General features: G+C 36.9%; 1 protein-coding gene across 3 annotated transcripts in view; it reads left to right on the forward strand.

Annotated features, from left to right (window-relative positions):
* The window catches only part of PGGHG (protein-glucosylgalactosylhydroxylysine glucosidase), an 80,025-nt gene that overhangs the window by 26,553 nt on the left and 34,124 nt on the right, over positions 1-19,348 (forward strand). For 2 of the 3 annotated variants that reach the window (XM_072421299.1, XM_072421298.1), the window contains exons 2-9: positions 395-600; positions 3,965-4,231; positions 5,652-5,859; positions 6,738-7,167; positions 8,324-8,443; positions 9,150-9,281; positions 14,739-14,850; positions 16,826-16,898. In XM_072421299.1, the coding sequence (XP_072277400.1) occupies positions 3,988-4,231; positions 5,652-5,859; positions 6,738-7,167; positions 8,324-8,443; positions 9,150-9,281; positions 14,739-14,850; positions 16,826-16,898 (1,319 nt within the window). In that variant the 5' untranslated portion in view covers positions 395-600; positions 3,965-3,987. The remainder of the gene's footprint in view (positions 1-394; positions 601-3,964; positions 4,232-5,651; positions 5,860-6,737; positions 7,168-8,323; positions 8,444-9,149; positions 9,282-14,738; positions 14,851-16,825; positions 16,899-19,348) is intronic. The other variant, XM_072421300.1, reaches the window with a different exon arrangement.

Below are 19,348 nucleotides of genomic sequence, written 5' to 3' on the forward strand. Positions count from 1 at the left end.
TAATAATAATAATAATAATAATAATAATTGGCTTCCTCCCAAAACTAACCTTACTGTGGTAATGACATATGACTATGGTAGGGACAATAGATTGTGAGCCCTTTCAGGGACAACTAGTGACATGACTATGGACTTTGTACAGCGCTGCATAATAATATGTCGGTGCAATATAAATACTGTGTAATACCAATAATATTAACTGGACTGTAATGATAAATTTTAGTATTTTAGGTTTACTTGGATCTTAGAAAGAACTTTTTTTGCAAGAAAGTAACCAATAAAAAGTAGAATAGCACCACCTTCTGGCCACCAGAGTCACTTTACCATCTGACGTTAATAATTCACTTTAAACTATGCAACAGACAGATTCAAATGTTTTTATCTTTTATTATAGATCTGAAAGAAAAATGGAAAAAGTTCCTGTAATGTATAATATATGTATTATGATTCTGACTGGCTCGTTTCACAGTTGTGTCAGACTAAGATACTGGATTACTGAAGTTTCCTTTCCCCAAACTTCTGGGTAGTGGAAAAAAAAGATTTCCTTCCTGTTTTGATGAGACTTCCACACAGATGTGTTCATTCTGCACAGAGGGCTGAGTAAGTAAGCAAATGTCTATTAGATTACAGAGCACAGAATACTCTTAGATAATAAAACAACAGAGGGGAAATCCTGAATTACAGGGTTGTTTGTTTTTGAGAGCGGGCAGAAATCAGTATTCAGATATAGGAATGTGGAGGCGAGGAGAATGTGGAAAGAAGAACAAGCACAGCTAAAGGACAGTCAGATCATATAAGAGTGGAAATATTACAGCAACACTGATTATGGAGAATGCTGTGGTTAGGAAGAAGCTGATTTGCAAACTGGTTGGATTTATTCTATAATTTAGAACTCCTGCATGAATGACTGTTCAGATTATTATTATTACTATTATTATAATTAATAATAAACAGAATGTGTATATAGCGCCAACATATTACACAGTGCTGTACATTAAATATGGGTTGCAAATGACAGACAAATACAGACAGTGACACAGGAGGAGAGGACCCTGCCCCAAAGAGCTTACAATCTAGGAGGTGGGGGAATAAACAGACAATAGGAGGGGGATATGTAGTGTGGGAAGTATTGACAGTTTCAAAAGACAGAAGAAAATGGGTAGGTAAGTTTGAAAAAATGGGTTTTGAGTGCTCTTTTAAATGAGCAGAAAGTAGGAGCAAGCTGAATAGGACAAGGAAGACCATTCCAGAGAGTTGGGGCAGCTCTAGAGAAGTTTTGGAGCTGTGCATGTGATGAGGTTATGAGTGAGAAAGTCAGTAGTATGTCATCGGTGGAGCGGAGAGAGCGGCTAGGGGAGTATTTTTTACCAGGTCAGAAAGGTAAGTGGGACAAGAACTGTGGAGGGATTTGAAGGCAAAGCACAGGAGCTTAAATTTGATTCTATTGTGAAATGGAAGCCAGTGAAGAGAACTGCAAAGAAAGGCAGCAGAAAATGAGCGGTTGGAAGGATGGATGAGTGAGTCTGCCTGCAGCGTTCATAATGGATGGTAGAGGAGAGAGTCAGGTTAGTAGAATAACAGAGAGGAGGATGTTACAGTAGTCCAGACGAGAGATTATAAGACCGTGTACAAGGAGTTTGGTGGTCCCTGGGGACAGGTAGGTGTGGATTTTGGAGATGTTGCGTAGGTAAAAGTGACGGGACCTGGAAATGTTCTGAATATGGGGGTAAATGAGAGAGCAGAATTGAAGGTGATCCCAAGACAACATGCCTGAGGGGAAGGAAGAATAACAGTGTTGTTAACAGTTAGAAATATGTCAGAGGGAGATTTGGAATTTGAGGGGGGGATGATGATGAGTTCTGTTTTAACCAGATGAGTTTCAGAAATCTGTCAGACATCCATGATGAAATGGCTCACAGGCAGCATAAGACCTTATCCAGGACCGAAGGAGACAAGTCAGGGTGGACAGATAGATTGGAGTGTCATCAGCATACAAATGGTACTGTAAGCCAAAGGAGAAGATGAGACTACTGAGAGAGGAGGTGTACAGAGAAAAGAGAACCGGCCCAATTGCTGACCCTTGTGGAACACAAAGTGGGAGAGGGAGAATTACCATTGAAAGAAACTTGATCAGATGGCCAAAGATTGCAACTAGGAAGGAAGAGAGGAAGAAATAATATGGGTTCACTCTGTGAGGGAACGGGGACAGGTTAGTATAGCGGGGTTCAGTTCTGCTTTAATTAGGGCGTGAATTATCTAAATTCTTTAAAACAACTCTTGCTAAAAGCCATCTTTGAATAAAACTACTTAGATAGTAAATACTTTATTCTTCCAGTGCCCATGTGGCTGAATGCTCATAGGCAGAAGAATGACTGTTTCTGAAGGGTTTATTTTCTGGTCTCCTGCTATGATCTGTAGTTCATTCCCATGACCAAAAACAGATATTGGTCAGAAGATGTAATCACTGCATGCAGAAATGAAATGTCCTCTTACTTCTTGTTTGGTGTAACTGTACTCCACTGTTAAAAGAACAAGAAGTGAGAAAAAAAATTGTAGCATGGACAAACCTTCAAACCTTTTCTTATTTTTACTAAAGAAAGCATTTGTATTTCTGTCTTGCTCTTGGAGAGTTCTGTTCCTGTCTAGTAAAATGTTGTGAGAAAGACAGAACGTAAGGGGAAAGTCTCTCTAAAAGGGCTCTATGTAGCTATAAAACATATCAGGGATTCTTTTACTTAACCATGCTTTACAAAAGTATGTAAAAATTGTCTGGACATACATTAAGTTTTACTTCTTTTCAGTTCATGCTAAGGAGATGTTATTCACTAAACTCTGTATTCTTAGATTTTAAAGCTGACATTTCATCTAGAAGAGAATATGTAAACTGCCATTTCCTACCTTTTTTTAGAAAAAAATCTGCTTGCCTGGTTGATGTTTTGATCCTTTGACTTTGGAACTTTCTAAGTCACTGATCCAGAATGAGTATATGACTATTGAAAGACCAGCTTTACATCTAGACAATTAAAATCCCTAAGAATGAGTTTAGCATTGGTAGTTTCAATATAGTGTATTGTGACATCAGAAACCCACAAAGGCTTGTGCATCTTCATTTCTGGGGTATATTGTAACTCAACACATACAGAGAGGGGGGTAGGGTCACATAATGGCATGCAATATACAAAATCCATAGCAGTCACAAAACCTGACATTTAGTCTCTTTGCACAACTACCTGGTGAACAATGACTCAGAGGAGAAACATATTTACACCAGAGTGGGTGTCTTCCTTAATGTAACAGTCCCGAGTTGTAGCACTTTGGAGAGTTATGAAATGCTAAAGGAGTCAGAATGGACAGGGCAGGGACATGAAGGGACCGGATAGGCTGCTACTTCCACTCACTTCCACTTAAGAACTAAGGTCCACTCCCCAGTGGATTAGGTCTTCAGGTCCCTGCCCTGTCTGTTCTGACTCCTTTAGCATTTTATAATGAAGGTCTCCACATACTTAACTTGTTGCCAAACATTATCATATGTTTAAAAATTAATACTGCAAAAGTACTACACTAGGGCTATGATAGGCTGCCACTTCACTCACAGAAGTTTTGCGTCATTATAAGGCTCATTTAACAATTAAAACAAAGGTGTATATTTATTGTGCAGCAACCCATAGGGGACACCTCCGCTTTGCACTGTTCTGACTGATTTACCATATTGAACTGTGAGCTCTCATTCGTTCCCTTAGGATATATGGCACATCTTTTATCTTGACAGAATTTATATATATGCTGACTTATTGATAGGTTTGCATGTATCTGATTGGAATTAGTGGGTAGTAGGTGAACCTGTTTGCAGTCAAATGCTTTGCATTTTTTTCTGTTCTTAACATCTAATATTCTATTGTATATCAGATGGTATTTTTTAGTAGTTTTAGTGATACTTAATAAATACTTTTTTTCTTGATGTCAGCTAACAAGATAACATCAATAAACATGGAAGAATGTCCCTGGAGATTTTCTGCCAAATCATTACCTTCAGATTCTCGATATGTGGCAACTGTGGCTAATGGTTATCTGGCAACAAGGATCTATGGAGATGTCCTCCACGTTAATGGAATATACAATGGGTCAGTAGGTGACTGTCACAGAGCTAACATCCCAAGCCCTGTAAACATACAGCTTGCCATAAGTAAAGAAGACATCATAGATGAAACCTTTTCTCTAAATATCAAAACTGGTAAAGTATGTTCCAGACTTTTTTAGGCCTATATTTTTTGTCTATGTCTGTGTGTGTATATACTTTTTGTTTTCTGTACATCATACACATCTGTCCCCATCACCTGCAAAAATGGCAGTAGTAATATCACTACTATTGACAGGACTTGCTGTGAAAGGACAAGCTATGCATTGACATTGATCTTAGTCTATCCCTATGCCATTGATTGTTCAGCCTTCAACATTCCTACCTAACAAAACCCAGGTCATCTAATGTGCTCAAGCACAAACATTTGGCACTCTGCAGAACTCTATATGATTGAAGAGGAGTAACCAATATCTCATAAATAAAATATGGCGGCTGTCAATGCTGACTTCCTCATGGGAAAGGGATAGTTGCCTGGCCTGGAAAAAGTCCCCAGTTCAGCAAAGCCAAATCAAATGAAAAAATCCTAATCTTTACGCTCGTACTTTAATTTAAACTTTAAATATAGCTAAACCCAAGAACAGGTAGTGAGTGAATGTAGTCAGCCTAGGTCAGGAAGTGCGTTACTCGAAGGTGAAAATAAAGGAAAAAAACCCTTAAAGTGAAAAATAGTGGAGTCACTACATCCGATGGGAGAACTGATGTGCTACATCAAAAGAATACTGTTTTTTATTGGAGGGGGGAATGATGATTTTTAACTAGTCATGACCTAGTATTTAGTAAATGCTAAAGTGCTAGAGACTTTCCTAGTCCATTTATTAGTCCCAACTATTACAAAGAGTGCTCACTCTTCCAATTGGATTTTTCATTTATTTTACAAGGAAGAGAGTACATGACCTCTGACCTCTGTGTCTCCACAAAACCTATAACATAATTTTGGTTGGACTAAATATATAAAAACACCATAGCACAAAATTTGACCAAGTATGAGATACTACAGCATCATGTAACAGTCCATAAATGTGGAAAACCCATTAAAAGGAATGTGTCATTAAAATATACATATGCATAATTAATTACTTCCCTCTAACATTTTTCAACTCTTTCCAATCTGTTTCATTTTTACTTGGCTCCATAATTGTTTCAGGTCAGATATTCAGAATATAATTCCATACAAATCCTTTTAAGGTCACTCATAAAGGTAAAATCAGTCATGCACAGCATTTCAATTACCAAGATACCTTGTTCCTAACACATTCACAAATCATAGGGTTAGAGCTGTGATTGTGTTTGGAACAAAGCATTACACACAAGTGATGCCTCTCCCTCTTTAGGCAGAGGAAAATTAAAAAGACTGGGAAGCATTTCTATGTAAGGTTTTTGTTCTTTTTTGGACTCACCAACTTATTTATCAGATTCCCACTGCTAGTCTGTAATGCTTAATGCACCATTGCTTTTGCTATATCTCCACTTCTGCTCTGCATTTTCCTCACACAATAATTTTCTGTAATTTTAGGCACATTCAGCCATAATGTCCAATGCTCTTCCTTCACGGCTACACAACAGATCTTTGCTCACCGTTCTTGCAGACATCTCCTAGTTAACATTATATCTTTAAAGATCACGGGAGGGTCTGTTCCTGTTAAAGTCAATCTTCAAACATGCTTTAAGGCAGCAAGTGAAGATCTCGATCTTAAGAGAGGTCCTGACTACTACAGTGCTCAGTGAGTATAAAAAAATTCTTGTTCAGACAACTATACAGTACATATATGAGTCTGTCCAACCTTCTGTTCATTTCTTGTAATATTTTGATTTCAGATAGATATAGAATCAGAGTATTCTGAACACACCATAGGTTACAAAAGTGCTTAATCTAAAACATAATTGTTCCTCATCTAGGCCAACAAAACTCGGATTTATCTGTATCTATGATGCAGGAACCAACACATTCTATAACACTGGATAGTAAAATATGTTAAATGTGTTAACAATTAGCCTGAAAGGCATCTAAAACAGTACAATAATGTTGGGGTGTGTATATGGTCTTACTTGGGCTTAAGCTTCCAGACATGTGTACAGGTATACAAACCATCTGAGCCTTGGGAACAGGGTCCAATATAGTTATAGTATATGGGGGCATACTCCTTTTTATATAAAATCTTTATACAAGTAAATAATGAGATCATTCAGTTGGTTGAGTAGAGTTGGTTTATAGTAAATATCTATTATTATTCTTTAGTTAGGTAGGTGTCCCTTTTTGTACCATAAATGATAAATCTGTCCAAAACCAAGCAATATTAGGCATACTTTAAAGGTGCAAATGTTCAGGTCACTGTAATGTGTCACAGATTTGTTCATCAGGTCAGTTGTAGTTATAAAATACATTACAGCTTTCTGTCAGAAATCCAGATCTCAGTAACATATAATGAGAATGTACCCCAGGCCTGAAGATAAGGCCTAATCCTTATCTTCAGGAGAAACCACATTTATTTGATCTACACATAGTCATAGTGGTTTGCAAATAAGTATGTGCTTTAAAGAATAATATTTTTGAAAAATAACTTATTCTAAATGAAAAGGTTTATATCATTATTTTCTTTAGATACATCTATGGAAGCACAATGGTTTCAGAAGTTAAATCTTGCCCTCTAAAATCTGTCCATATGATCTACACTCCAGTTCCAGAGTGCCTAGTCATGTTGTCTGAGCAAGAGAAGTCGTGGGTGTTTCTCACAGCGGTAGCAGAGACGGAACTGGAGGTGAAGAAGAGATATTCAGAGGGTCTTACTTTGGTTGATGAAAAGCAGTTGTACTCCTCCCATGAAGATGCCTGGACACAGTTATGGGAGGGATGCTGGATAGAAATGGAAGCATCTCTGGCTCTCAGACAGGCTGTTTATGGTTGTCTTTATTATCTTCTGAGCTCCTTACCACTGTTGGGCTGTAAAGAAGAGTTTAATGGAATTAGCCCTGGAGGTCTCTCTAATGGCCAGAGAAATGAAGATTATTGGGGACATGTTTTCTGGGATCAGGTACATTTATATATGTACAAAAAAAACAGCTATATTATGCATTCTTAAAAACTATCTCAGCAGACACAGAGCTGCTTGGCCTTTTTATGCTGGAATCGCATGCCCTAGGCATAAACTCCAGGCAACAATCTAAATACACAGATGATATACATATAAGCAAGTAGTTTAACCACCCAAATGATTAGTATTGTTGTCCATACAGTCCTGAGATATACTTGACTATGTTACACTACATGAATGACTCCACTTTCTCTGTAACAAGTAGGAAATATAGTAAGGTCATCTCTCCAGCCTGCTGACTGGTCAGTAAAAGAGTGGCATCAGACTGATAAGCTTTCTGTTCTCTCTGCCATGTTCACCTGTCAGCTTGTTCCTTCTTGGCACATTTGCATGCAGTACACCATATTGGGTTCTTAGTGATGTCCCTCTCTCTCCCATGCTTAGCTCTGTTACCCAGGGAAAATTGAGAGACTAATATAAAATCAAATTCAGGTACGTAAAGAGAGGAAAAAACTCTTTGACCTATTTGACACAGTGAAAAACCTTTTTAAAGCAGCAGGTTTAGGAAATTGGAACTGGGCACACACACACATATATATACAGTATATATATATAAAAATATATACACAGCTGGACAGTCTACTACTCTTTATTTTTATGTACTTATCTTTCTGTATACGTAGTACAGTTACAGTTTATGCTGGATTAATACAGGACTTAAATTAGACCAATTTAAAAATAATAGTGGATGCCCATGCAGGAGATACTCAATAGTATGGTGTATGTTGTTATGCAATTTTTTATTGTCATTTTGTATTTAAACAAAAGTTTTTATGATTAATAATGAGTAATTCTGGCTTTTAAAATCCCAAATTGAAATAGGCCCTTAATGTACGCTCCTAGGTACCATTTAGAAGTAAATGCTAGACTACTGGCTTAAACGTCCAGGGTATTACATTGCATACTTAGTGCATGGGTGGCTTATGATATATTTTGACATTTTTAATCTGTCACCAAGGATATCACACTAAATGTTCATTTTAGTGACAGGTCTAATATAAAGTGTTTTTAGTCTGAGATTTGATGAACAGTAACATCTGTTGTATAGTGTACAAATAAAATGTTAGCTTTCCACATTTTTTCTCTACTGCACAAGGACACTTGGGTGTATCCAAACATTCTGCTGTTTTACCCGGAGATTGCCCTCCATATACTTAAATACAGGATTCGGACACTGGAGGGAGCAATGCAAAATGCTGATCAACAAGGATATAAAGTGAGTTCGGTGTATATTACATATGTTTATTACATGGTTTATATCAGTGTTTTTCAACTTTTTTTGAGCCACGGCACATTTTTTTACATTGAAAAAATCCTGCGGCACACCACAAATCAAAAATGTTACAAAATGACACTCTGTAGCTAATTCTTTTGTCTCTAAGAATAAACAAGAAAACTGTTACCTACTGCCACCCACTGACATGGAAGAGTATTACATTACTCTGCCAGTCACTACAGCACAGACACTCGACAATGGTAATTAGATAATTTCCCACGGTACACCTAAAGATCTCTCATGGCACACTAGTGTGCCGCGGCACAGTGGTTGAAAATCACTGGTTTATATGACAGCAAACATAGCTTGATTAAACTTTCTAACCTTGTCTGAGCCTTGGTATTCCAGGGGGTGCAAATGTAAAAAATACCTGTATCCTTGTTTCCCAAAGTTTGCCATCTAACATTCCTTGTGCTGTGCACTTCCAGGTCAGTTCCTGCACTGACTTCTGTATGGTGCCAAAGAATTCCTATATAATTTTCTGTGCCCAACAGGCAAAACAGATGTATGAGAACAGGGAAAATGATGTCCAAAGGAAGAAATAAATTTAAAGAAAAAAGTGTAAAGTAATTTATTTAAAATGTTCAATTCGTTAAGGCTATCATGGTAAAAAAAAAATAATTTAATATGTTTTCTTCAAAATTAGGGTGCAAAGTTTGCCTGGGAAAGTGCTGTATCAGGATATGAAGTTTGCCCTGAGAAAATCTATGGAGAGCAAGAAATTCACATTAATGGAGATGTTATGATGGCATTTAAGCAATATTATGAACTGACAAAGGTATATGATTAAAATATAAATTTATATGTTTATGAAACCTTTCCTAAAACTATAATAAAATCGATAAAATATTGTACATTGTGAACAAAGGAATCTCAGCCAAAGGGCTGCGTTATTGGATTACTACATATTGAAAAGCTCAGAAATCTCCAATCACTATATGATCATGATATCATCAATTGAAAACAGAAAAATTTAAGTTCCATGCAAAGAAAGAAAAGGAAAGAGAAAGAGGAGGTTCCTTGGCTAGAAATGATATATTTGTAATTATGTATTCAAAACAACACTCTTCATACACAATACATATTCGTAAATATTTGTCTTCTGTTCTGATCGATTTGTAAGTTACTACCTACCAAAAGACTCTATAAACAGTATTTATACTTAGGATAATTATGTTTAATATTCAGGTATCATGTATGAAATATTGGATAATGAATATTTTTAATAATTATTTGTTGTTTGATATACAGATGTGACTAATATAGAATCTATCCACACATTGTTTATTATGTTAAGTATGTACAGTAATTTCACAATATATTGTATTTGTAAATTTATGTATAATTTGCTATCTTGAAAATATTGAGAAAAGACAAGGTTTTTTTGGCAAATAAAGAACTTATATGTATTGTTCAAGTAAACAAAATGTACAAATCACAATAAGATGATATTGAATCACAGGAAATCAAAAGTGGCTCAAAACACATTCAAACCCAGGCATCCCTAGTGTAACAATAATAGGAAAATGCCTCACTTACTAGACAATCAGTTGTTTGACTATAAGTTTCAACAGATGTTTAAAAAGCTCAATAATCTTGCCCGACACATTTCGCCAAAGGGCTTCATCAGGGGATGCATAGAGAAAGTCAGATCAACTGTACAATAGAATATATTAAAGTATATCATTAAAGATAATGTACAATGAGAGATAGCAGTATACAGTTATACAGAATAAAGTACAATATATGTAACGTCACAATTGAGGAAAGTTCAAAGTAATTCAAAATAGTGCAAAATGGTTCAAAGTGGTTCAGGATAATGCAAAATAATTCAAAATAGTGAATCACTCATATATCATGTGTGGCATAATGTATAATATAAGGAACTGATATTATATTATATATATATATATATATATATATATATATATATACTTGGTGTAATAAACATTGTATGATGGTGTGTGTTGCTGATTTGTGTTATCCAGTAATGTAAACTCAAAAGTCAAAAATAATAAAAAAGATATTTAAAATATTACTTAAAATAGCATAATCTGTTGGTGAAGGAAGGCATGCAGTGTTACTGCAAACATCAGATGCAGAAGACATCAGCCAGGGTTGGATTAGGACAAAATAAGCCACAATGGCTCCTGAGAAGAATTATTTTGAAGATGGATGCCTGTAGGTGTTACCAAAGAATAGTAAATATGGTTCCGATAGGTGCCAAGCACGTGCGTCAATTATGACGTCATCTCGCCACAGATGTAGCTGAAACACTTCCGCCCTTCTCTTGAAGATTAACTTGAAGATATGTCGTGTTGTCAAAGGTGAAGACGTTTTTCTCCAGGATGAATCTGAGTAGTGATATTATAAAGGTGTTTCGTAAGTGTTAGATGTTTTTTACCATCTCAATGCCTTTGTCATGAGGAATGCTACTTTATAGTGCCTCGATGTCAATGGCAACAAATATAGTATTCAGGGGTACAGATAGGTTATTCGTGAGTTTCAAAAGCTCATATGGATAGTGATGCACTATTTTGAATTATTTTACATTATCCTGAACCACTTTGAACTATTTTGAATACCTTTCCTCAATTGTAACGTTACATATATTGTAATTTTTTCTGTATACCTGTATACTGCTATCTCTCATTGTACAGTATCTTTAATTCTATACTTTATTATATTCTATTGTACAGTTGATCTTACTTCTCTACGCAGCCCCTGATGAAGCCCTTTGACGAAAAGCATCGGGAAAGATTATTGAGCTTTTTTCACATCTGTTGCAACTTATAGTCAGACAACTAATTGTCTAGTACAGGGGTCTGCAACCTGCGGCTCCAGAGCCCCATGCGGCTCTTCAGCCTCCTTGTTGTGGCTCCCTTCGGCTGCCGCAAGGAGATCTCTGATGGGGGATCCCCTTCCTCCCAAGACACTGCGGAGGAGGGGGATTCCCTATCCGGTGTTCCAATGAAAAAAATCTACCAGTGAAATAAATCTACCACGGGGCGTGTACAAATGGGTGTGTACAATGACATCCCCCTCCTTTGAACCCCAATTCCTCTGGAATGGGGAGGTGTACAAAACCAAAAATGTAGGTGCAAGTGGGGGACACCTGTGACTGACACCCCCTAAAATGTAATTGTTAGGCTATCATCAGAACATAAAGAACTCTGCCCATCAAAAAAATCTACCGTTACACATTGCTGGAGGCACTTGAACCCCAATTTCTCTGGAACAGGAAGGGGGTACAGGTGAACAAAATTAGAGGTGCAAGTGGGGGACACCTGTGGCTAACACCTCCTAAAAACTCCACCCATCAAAAAACCCCTACCCTGTTACACATTGTTGGAGGCTTCTAGCGCCTAAACCCCAATTTATCTGGAAACGGGGGTACAGGTGAAAATAATTTGAGGTGCAAGTACGGGACACATGTGGCTAACACCTCCTAAAAATTCATAAAAACTCTGCCTATCAAAAAAATCTACCCTGTTACACATTGCTGGAAGCATCTAGCATCTGAACCCCAATTTCTCTGGAACGGGGGGGAGGCGGTACAGGTGACCAAAATAGAGGTGCAAGTGGGGGACACTTATGGCTAACACCACCTACAATTGAATCGCTAAGGCATCGTCAGAAAATAAAGAACTCTGCCCATCAAAATAATCTACCCTGTTACACATTGCTGGAGGCTTCTAGCACCTGAACCCCAATTACTCAAGATTGGGGGGTACAGGTGAACAAAATTAAAGCTGTAAATGAGGGACACCTGTGGCTAACACACCTTAAAATTTCATCGCTAAGGCATCGTCAGAACATAAAGAACTCTGCCCATCAAAAAAATCTACCCTGTTACGTTAGAAGCCTCCAGCTTCTAATGTAACAGGATGATACGTTAGAAGCTGGAGTCTTCTAGGGGCATAGTTCAGTGTTTAATTTATTTCAAAGTAGGCCTACACATGCACACTTGTTGTAACAGGTAAAATTAAAAAATATTAAAACTTTTAAAAGTTTATAAACTGTGTTATGTTTTGCGGCTCCAGACTATTTTTCTTTAGTGGAAGAGGAGGCAAAATGGCTCTTTTGAGAGTAAAGGTTGCTGACCCCTGGTCTAGTACGTGAGGCATTTCCCTATTATTGTTACACTAAGGATGCCTTTGTTTGACTGTCCATTTTCATACTATTGTGATTTGTACACTTTGTTTACTTGAAGAATACATAAAAGTTATTTGTTTGCCAAAAAAAAACCCTGTATTTTCTCGTTGTTCTCTATATTCTGCATTACTATGGGGTTGGCAGACCTACTATTGAGACCATAGGCAGGGTCACTCTCTCTATTTATGTAATTTGCTTTCTTGCATATCAATGCAGACTGTACACCAAAGTACCACTCATGAGGAAGCCATGTAAGGCGAAAAAAGCATGGGGTAAAAAGACTTTGTTTCCCCAACACGATTACAAATGTACGTCATGTTGTTTTGAATACATCATTACAAATATATCATTTCTAGCCTAGAAAACCCCTATTTCTCTTTCTTTTCTTTCTTTGCATGTAACAATCCTAAACCTGTCCTGAAATCTTTGTGACTAACTGGAGATTTCATAAACAAAACTAATCCTTTACCTGTCCTGTATTCTTCATGACTAACCGAGGATTTAAATACAATTCAAGTTTTGTGCAGATCTGTTCTGTGTCCCGATGCTAAAGGCTTGTTACATCACAGTTATAGCCACAGTCCGTTTGCTCTGATATTCCTACCGCTTGCCTGTAGTGACATTATATTGTGGGGATTGCCAATAGGGATGTCAAGACAATCCCTACAACAACCAACTTTAGATATTTATTTTTATTATTATTATTATTAATAAACAGGATTTATATAGCGTCAACATATTATGCAGCGCTGAACATTAAATAGCGGTTGCAAATGACAAACAAATAGAGACAGTGACACTGGAGGCGAGGACCCTGCCCCACTTATAATCTAGAGCTTACAATCTAGAAGATTTATTTGAAAATCATTCTAGCAATGACTCAATTGAAACTACAAGGTGAAACTATGGATTACCCCAGAAATTGTGTGCAGTGATGTGCATCATGTAAGAGCTGTTACTTTGATGGCTAAAATGGCTCTAAGATTGTAAGCTCTTTTGGGCAGCGCCCACTCCTCCTTTGGTCTCATTGTTTGTATATGTCTGTCATTTGCAACCCCTATTTAATTTACAGCACTGGGAAATATTTTGGTACTTTATAAATTCAGTTCATTATTACCACTGCTAAATATATATGTATATATACAGTTTATTACATATATATATATATATATATATTTATTTATTTGTTTTTTTTTCTGAGCTATAGGTAAACTTAAATTAAACTGTTCTCCCAACCCTTATCCCCCAATATCATTGTAAAATAAATCTGAGAGCAAGGTCAGTAAAAACTTACTAAAGTTCTCATAGAATGAGTAACTATTTCAGTCTACTTTTTGACCTTTACAATATGAGTCACTCTGAAGTCGACACTTCAGAGCTTTTCGACCTCGGACCATGGTTCACACTTTGCATTAATTCAGATGTATGCCACTAGTAATTCCTTAGGGTTCCACAAGTTAGCAAATATAACTTACAACTCTCAGTTTTAGTGTAAAAAAATGCAAAAATACAACTCACATGGAAAAAGATAAAAACTCACTCACACTCAGAAAAGTGCTTTTGGGGGTCAACACAAAGCACCAATAAAGATTCACAGTCAATACATTAGCTAAACAGTAAACCCAGTGTCAGTACTCACCACCTCCTGGTCATGTAAGTGTGATGATGTCAAAATAGAAGTCCTGCTAACATCTGATGGCTAACAGTCTAATAACTGATGGGGAAATATCTAAAATCCAAAAAGCAGCATTGGTGAAAAAAGCCCTGATCCACTGAAAAATAGAAATCTTTGAATTGGAAGTCCTCAAACAGCTTCCTATCTAGTAGGCCCCCAGAAAAGACAATACTACATTAAGGACATTATCAGATCCGCTGAGAACTAAATCTCCTGAGTCTAGTAGCCAGAGACAGCTGTGTCTGATAACACACAAGCATGATGAATAATCACCATTACATGTCAGAAAGTGCTTTTTGTTTATTTTTGTTATAGGCAAAATTAAATTTAACTTGTATAAGCTAGCAAAATTTACTTTTTTAGTTTAGGTCCACTTTCAACTCTTTTACTTTTTTGTCTGTTTAGGATTTAGACTTTTTTGTTTCAAGCGGAGGCTGGGATGTGGTAAGCTCAATTGCAGACTATTGGTGCAGTAGGGTTGTGTGGAGTAAAGAGGAGCAGAACTATCATATAAAAGGTATGTACTAAGAACAAGCATGTATGTTACCTGCATCACCACCATGTTACTATTACTAATACTAAAGCACCGATAAAGGTAAAAAAAAAGTGACATTCTCTTCTAACTAAAAGTTTTGTAGATGTTTTCTGAGCTTACAAAAAACTAACAGATCCATTTGATGTGCTTGCAAACACTGAGGTTAGACATCCTACACAGTCAAGCACCCTTCAAAGTCTACAGAACAGCTTTGGTCAGCATTGCTAGTGCAATTTCTGCTATCATAATTTTTAAGACCCCTTTAATTATGAAATTTAAAGCTATTTGTTATTTTAGGAAAAGTTTGAAAAAGATTGAATACCTAAAGCGGATCTAAATTTGCAACCAGGCAGGATTTTATTGCAGAAAGGAACTGGTGATGTCTCTTCTGTAACAAAACATATTTACCTGCCTGATCGCTCCCTTCAATTGTTAAAATGTTTGAGCTGCTCATGCGAATCTCAGCATCACAGCAGGGGACCATCTGTTTTAGGCACTAAATTCTGATCTGACTTTTCCCTTATTTGTAAGTATTATCTAAACACTAGTCTAAATTTCTTTAGTTACTTAGTTTTTTACCTAATTATTTCTTAACCAGTAAATATATATACACATATCCTCTATACCTGCATTATTATACAATAGTGATATGCAATATAACCATCATTACATGTATTAATGTATATATATATTTGCTGACACTGGCTAATGTTATTAACTTGTAATTCTCCTGTATATATAGACCACCAATCGTATAAAGTCATGTACCCCTGAGGAAGCCCAATTTGGGTGAAACGCATCGGGGACTTATATGGGAAATACTGTCATATCATTACTATTTTTTCCATCTATTATTGTTTTCATTTCTTCTGTGTTAGTATCACCCTGTCTAGTGAATTTCCGTACTTCTGTGACTTATAACAGAACTAGGCAAGACAAACATAAATAGTTGTATACGCTTTATTTTTTGATGATTATTTACATGTATGAATTTACTGTGTATGAATTTAATACATATTAATACATTACATTTTGACTCAAGACTTTTGAGCCTCGAACCTCTTTCTGCGATTTTTTGAAATTATCATTACTAAAGAGGGGGGCTCAACTGTACACTTCTCTGACCTATATGGGGCATTAGGAAGTACCCTATCCCCACCAACCCTCCCCCTTCCCCCCATCTTCCCCTCCCGCCCTTACCTCCTCAAATTTTTACAATGAATAGTTATGCACAAATAAAATCATTAGGCTTGTACAAAGATAGACATATAGGTTGCCTCTGTTGACCTATATTTCTGAAAATCTAGGTAGCTGACTGACATATTTATCTATTGGCTTCTATACAAAAGCTCAGCACATTAAACAACCCCCCTGACAACTGGTGCAGTATGTTTGTGATATCACCTCTATCTGTTGTACATTTAATATTCCTACATTCTGTGTGCAGTACTAGGAAAAAAATGAATGGAGGGTATGGATGGTGGTATCTTATCTTTTATATTTCTACCAAATGGGTGTATGCAGAAAACACTAGAGGACATCCCCATAGTTCCAAAAGGCTGGTGACAACGAGGAAATGTGGGACTCTTAAGTGTCTTTTTTTAGAGACTCCGATATAGGAATGTCCAATATTAGTTTTCACATGAATTGATATATTAATAGAGTGAAGCCATGAGGCCCTATATGTATGTAAACATATTTCAGATATGTGATGCATAAAACAGCTATGATTATTAGAAGTCGTTGTATATATTATTCTGGCTAGTTCAGTTTTAAAGATGTTTCTTTTTTCACCTAGAATCTTAAAAGCTTTTTTCATTTGTCATTTTTCTAAAACCAACAGGAATACAAGTGCTGCATCTACAACCAGTTAGCAAAAGAACATGCATATGAGCATTCCCCTCTGCAAGTAAATCAGTGAGACCTTACAGTAACATTTATCTTTTTCTTGGCACAGGTGTAATGCCTCCTGATGAATATCATACAGGTGTTGATAACTCGGCCTATACAAATGCTATTGCTCAAATTAGGTAATTTTTTCTAAAGGCATTGTATTACCATTTCTGCAGTAGGTAAATTTATTGAGGAAATGTTAATAAAAACTGACTGTTCGATGCGTAGTATACATAAAATGCATAATGTTTCATTATACCGTAGTAAGATTGGTAAATAGTTGATGTGAATGAGGTGAAAATGGCATACAGCACTTAACTAATGTATATTACCTTAATGAATATTTCTGCTTTTGTTGTGGAATTTTTTTACCTGATTCCTTACTTGAGTAAAGAAACCAGTCTTGACAGATATAGGGATGGTGGCATCACTCACATGCTTTTAAAAGTACAACTGTTTGCAAAGACAACTGTTCCTTTTCCTGTCAGCAACTCTCTTGTAAAAAGCAAAAAGTGCCAGCACCAGAGCATCAATATAGATAAGTAAGAAAAGACAACTTTATTTTATTCTTAGGGATACCGCAATCTACTCATAGATATGAGATGACAGTCTCCTGCTTGGAGTCCCCTACATGCTTTATTGCTTAATATTTTTGGGTATAAGAATATAAATTTTATATATTTTTTTCATCCATACCTATTTTATAATGTTATGAAATATCACTGACACATTATTGAATCCTACTTAAAATCCACAAGAGGGCAGCAACATCCAAAAATAAAGTATAAATGATACTATAGGGCTTAGTTAATCAAATCTTTTGCTTAAAATCAGTTAACCAGTTTTTTTGGTCACAGGTTTGTGTAGCAGCAGATCTTCATATTTTACAAAGCTGCACAAAATTAGCATTTATTTATAAAAGTCTTTTGATGTTTTACACAACGAAAGTACGACAGTTGAACTGAGTTTACTTTCCCTCCAAAATGGTTTCTTCATTAGGTCCAGAATCAGTTGAGGTATACAGGTCAAATGATCCCTCCCATTAAGAAGAAATACAGTGAAGAAGATTGCTTATTTAATTGGCAATATATTATTCTTTTAATTAAGATGGTTACCTAGAACAAGAAAGTTCTTGAGCCTTAACAGGAAGATGATGACCTAAAATAGCCTAGTTTTCAAATCTCACGTGCATGTCAGTGTGCCCATGGTTCACAGACACAGCATTAAAAGTGAGGAGTTCAGCTCAGCTCGCCAAATGCCAGTCTCCCAATCTAACGCCGCAATCTTCCACTATAGCAAGTCCCCACTCAGCCTAGGGAGGCTAGTGGTGCTGTCGCAGCACACAGGACTTCTGTGCACAAGGGGTGGCTTCTGAAGAAGGACTGACAGAGAACCAGAAGCCCACAGATAGTTTAGTACAAAGATTCCAACAAAGGCAAGTCCAGAATACAGAGCCAACGTTCATACACTGGTAATCAGTCCACCAGACCAGGTATCCAAGGGTAAAGCCAAAGCAGAGTCAGGGTCACAGGCAAGAAGTTGGTCCATGCAGCATGCAATCCAGAGGTCAGGAACAGGCAATGTCAGCAATAGTAAATCTTATTAAATAACACACTAGTAGCAAATCAGCATAGTTTAATGCTACAACAGGCATTGGTGACAGGGAGCAGAGAGGCTATAAAGTCCCAGCAGCCAATGGCAGCGCAGGACTGAGATTAAGAATGAATCTGCTCATTGTCCTCAGCAAAACTCTAAATACCCTTCAGCTGCACACAATCTCAGAGCAGTGGATTCTGAGAGACCATTTACACCCAAAGGTAAACAGGGGATGCTGCAGATTGTAGTGCAGAGGACTGACAGCTTTTTGCCTGATCACCCATTTCCCTGTAAGTGACACCGTCAAAGAGAATAAGCAGGTAGCACTCATCTGTGATGGCTTACTACACTAGATAATTCTCTGCTAACAGGAACATTTTGGAAATACCGTATGGATACAATGGACCTACACATACAATGGATACAATGGTATTAACACATTGGACCTGATTTATTAAAGCTTTCCAAGATTGGGGAAGATTGACCACCATGGGAGAAACTGGGTGATCCAGTAAACCTGGAATGGATCTAGTTCAGGGTTGAAAACATTTGCCAACTAATAGCAAATGACTGTGTATGAAATTTACTCCAGGTTTGCTGAATTACCCAGATTCTCCCATGATTGTTTGTGATTCTACACATACCTGCTTAATCTTTTGGAGCATTGATAGATGTTGTGCATAGTTTCCCGCAGTGGCATACAGATGAAACATTGAAGCACGGGAATCCTGGAGATTTTACCTTTCTTATCGAAGTATTAGATTTGTTTTTTTGTTTGTTTTTTTTATAGTCTGACATTTGCACTCATGTTGATCTGCCCCCACACAAATCCTGTGTTCATTTGTAGTTGTGTTATCGGTTTCTTGTCATTGTGCTGTGGTGCCTGATCTTAGCACTATTGTATACAAACACACTTCCACTTGTTGTCCAAACTGGTTGTGAATTAGTTGTCCAGCTGAGTTGCATACTCATTCTAACACACCTGATGGTG

The sequence above is a fragment of the Pyxicephalus adspersus genome, chromosome 9 (genome assembly GCF_032062135.1).
Source record: "Pyxicephalus adspersus chromosome 9, UCB_Pads_2.0, whole genome shotgun sequence".
Lineage (NCBI taxonomy): Eukaryota > Metazoa > Chordata > Amphibia > Anura > Pyxicephalidae > Pyxicephalus > Pyxicephalus adspersus.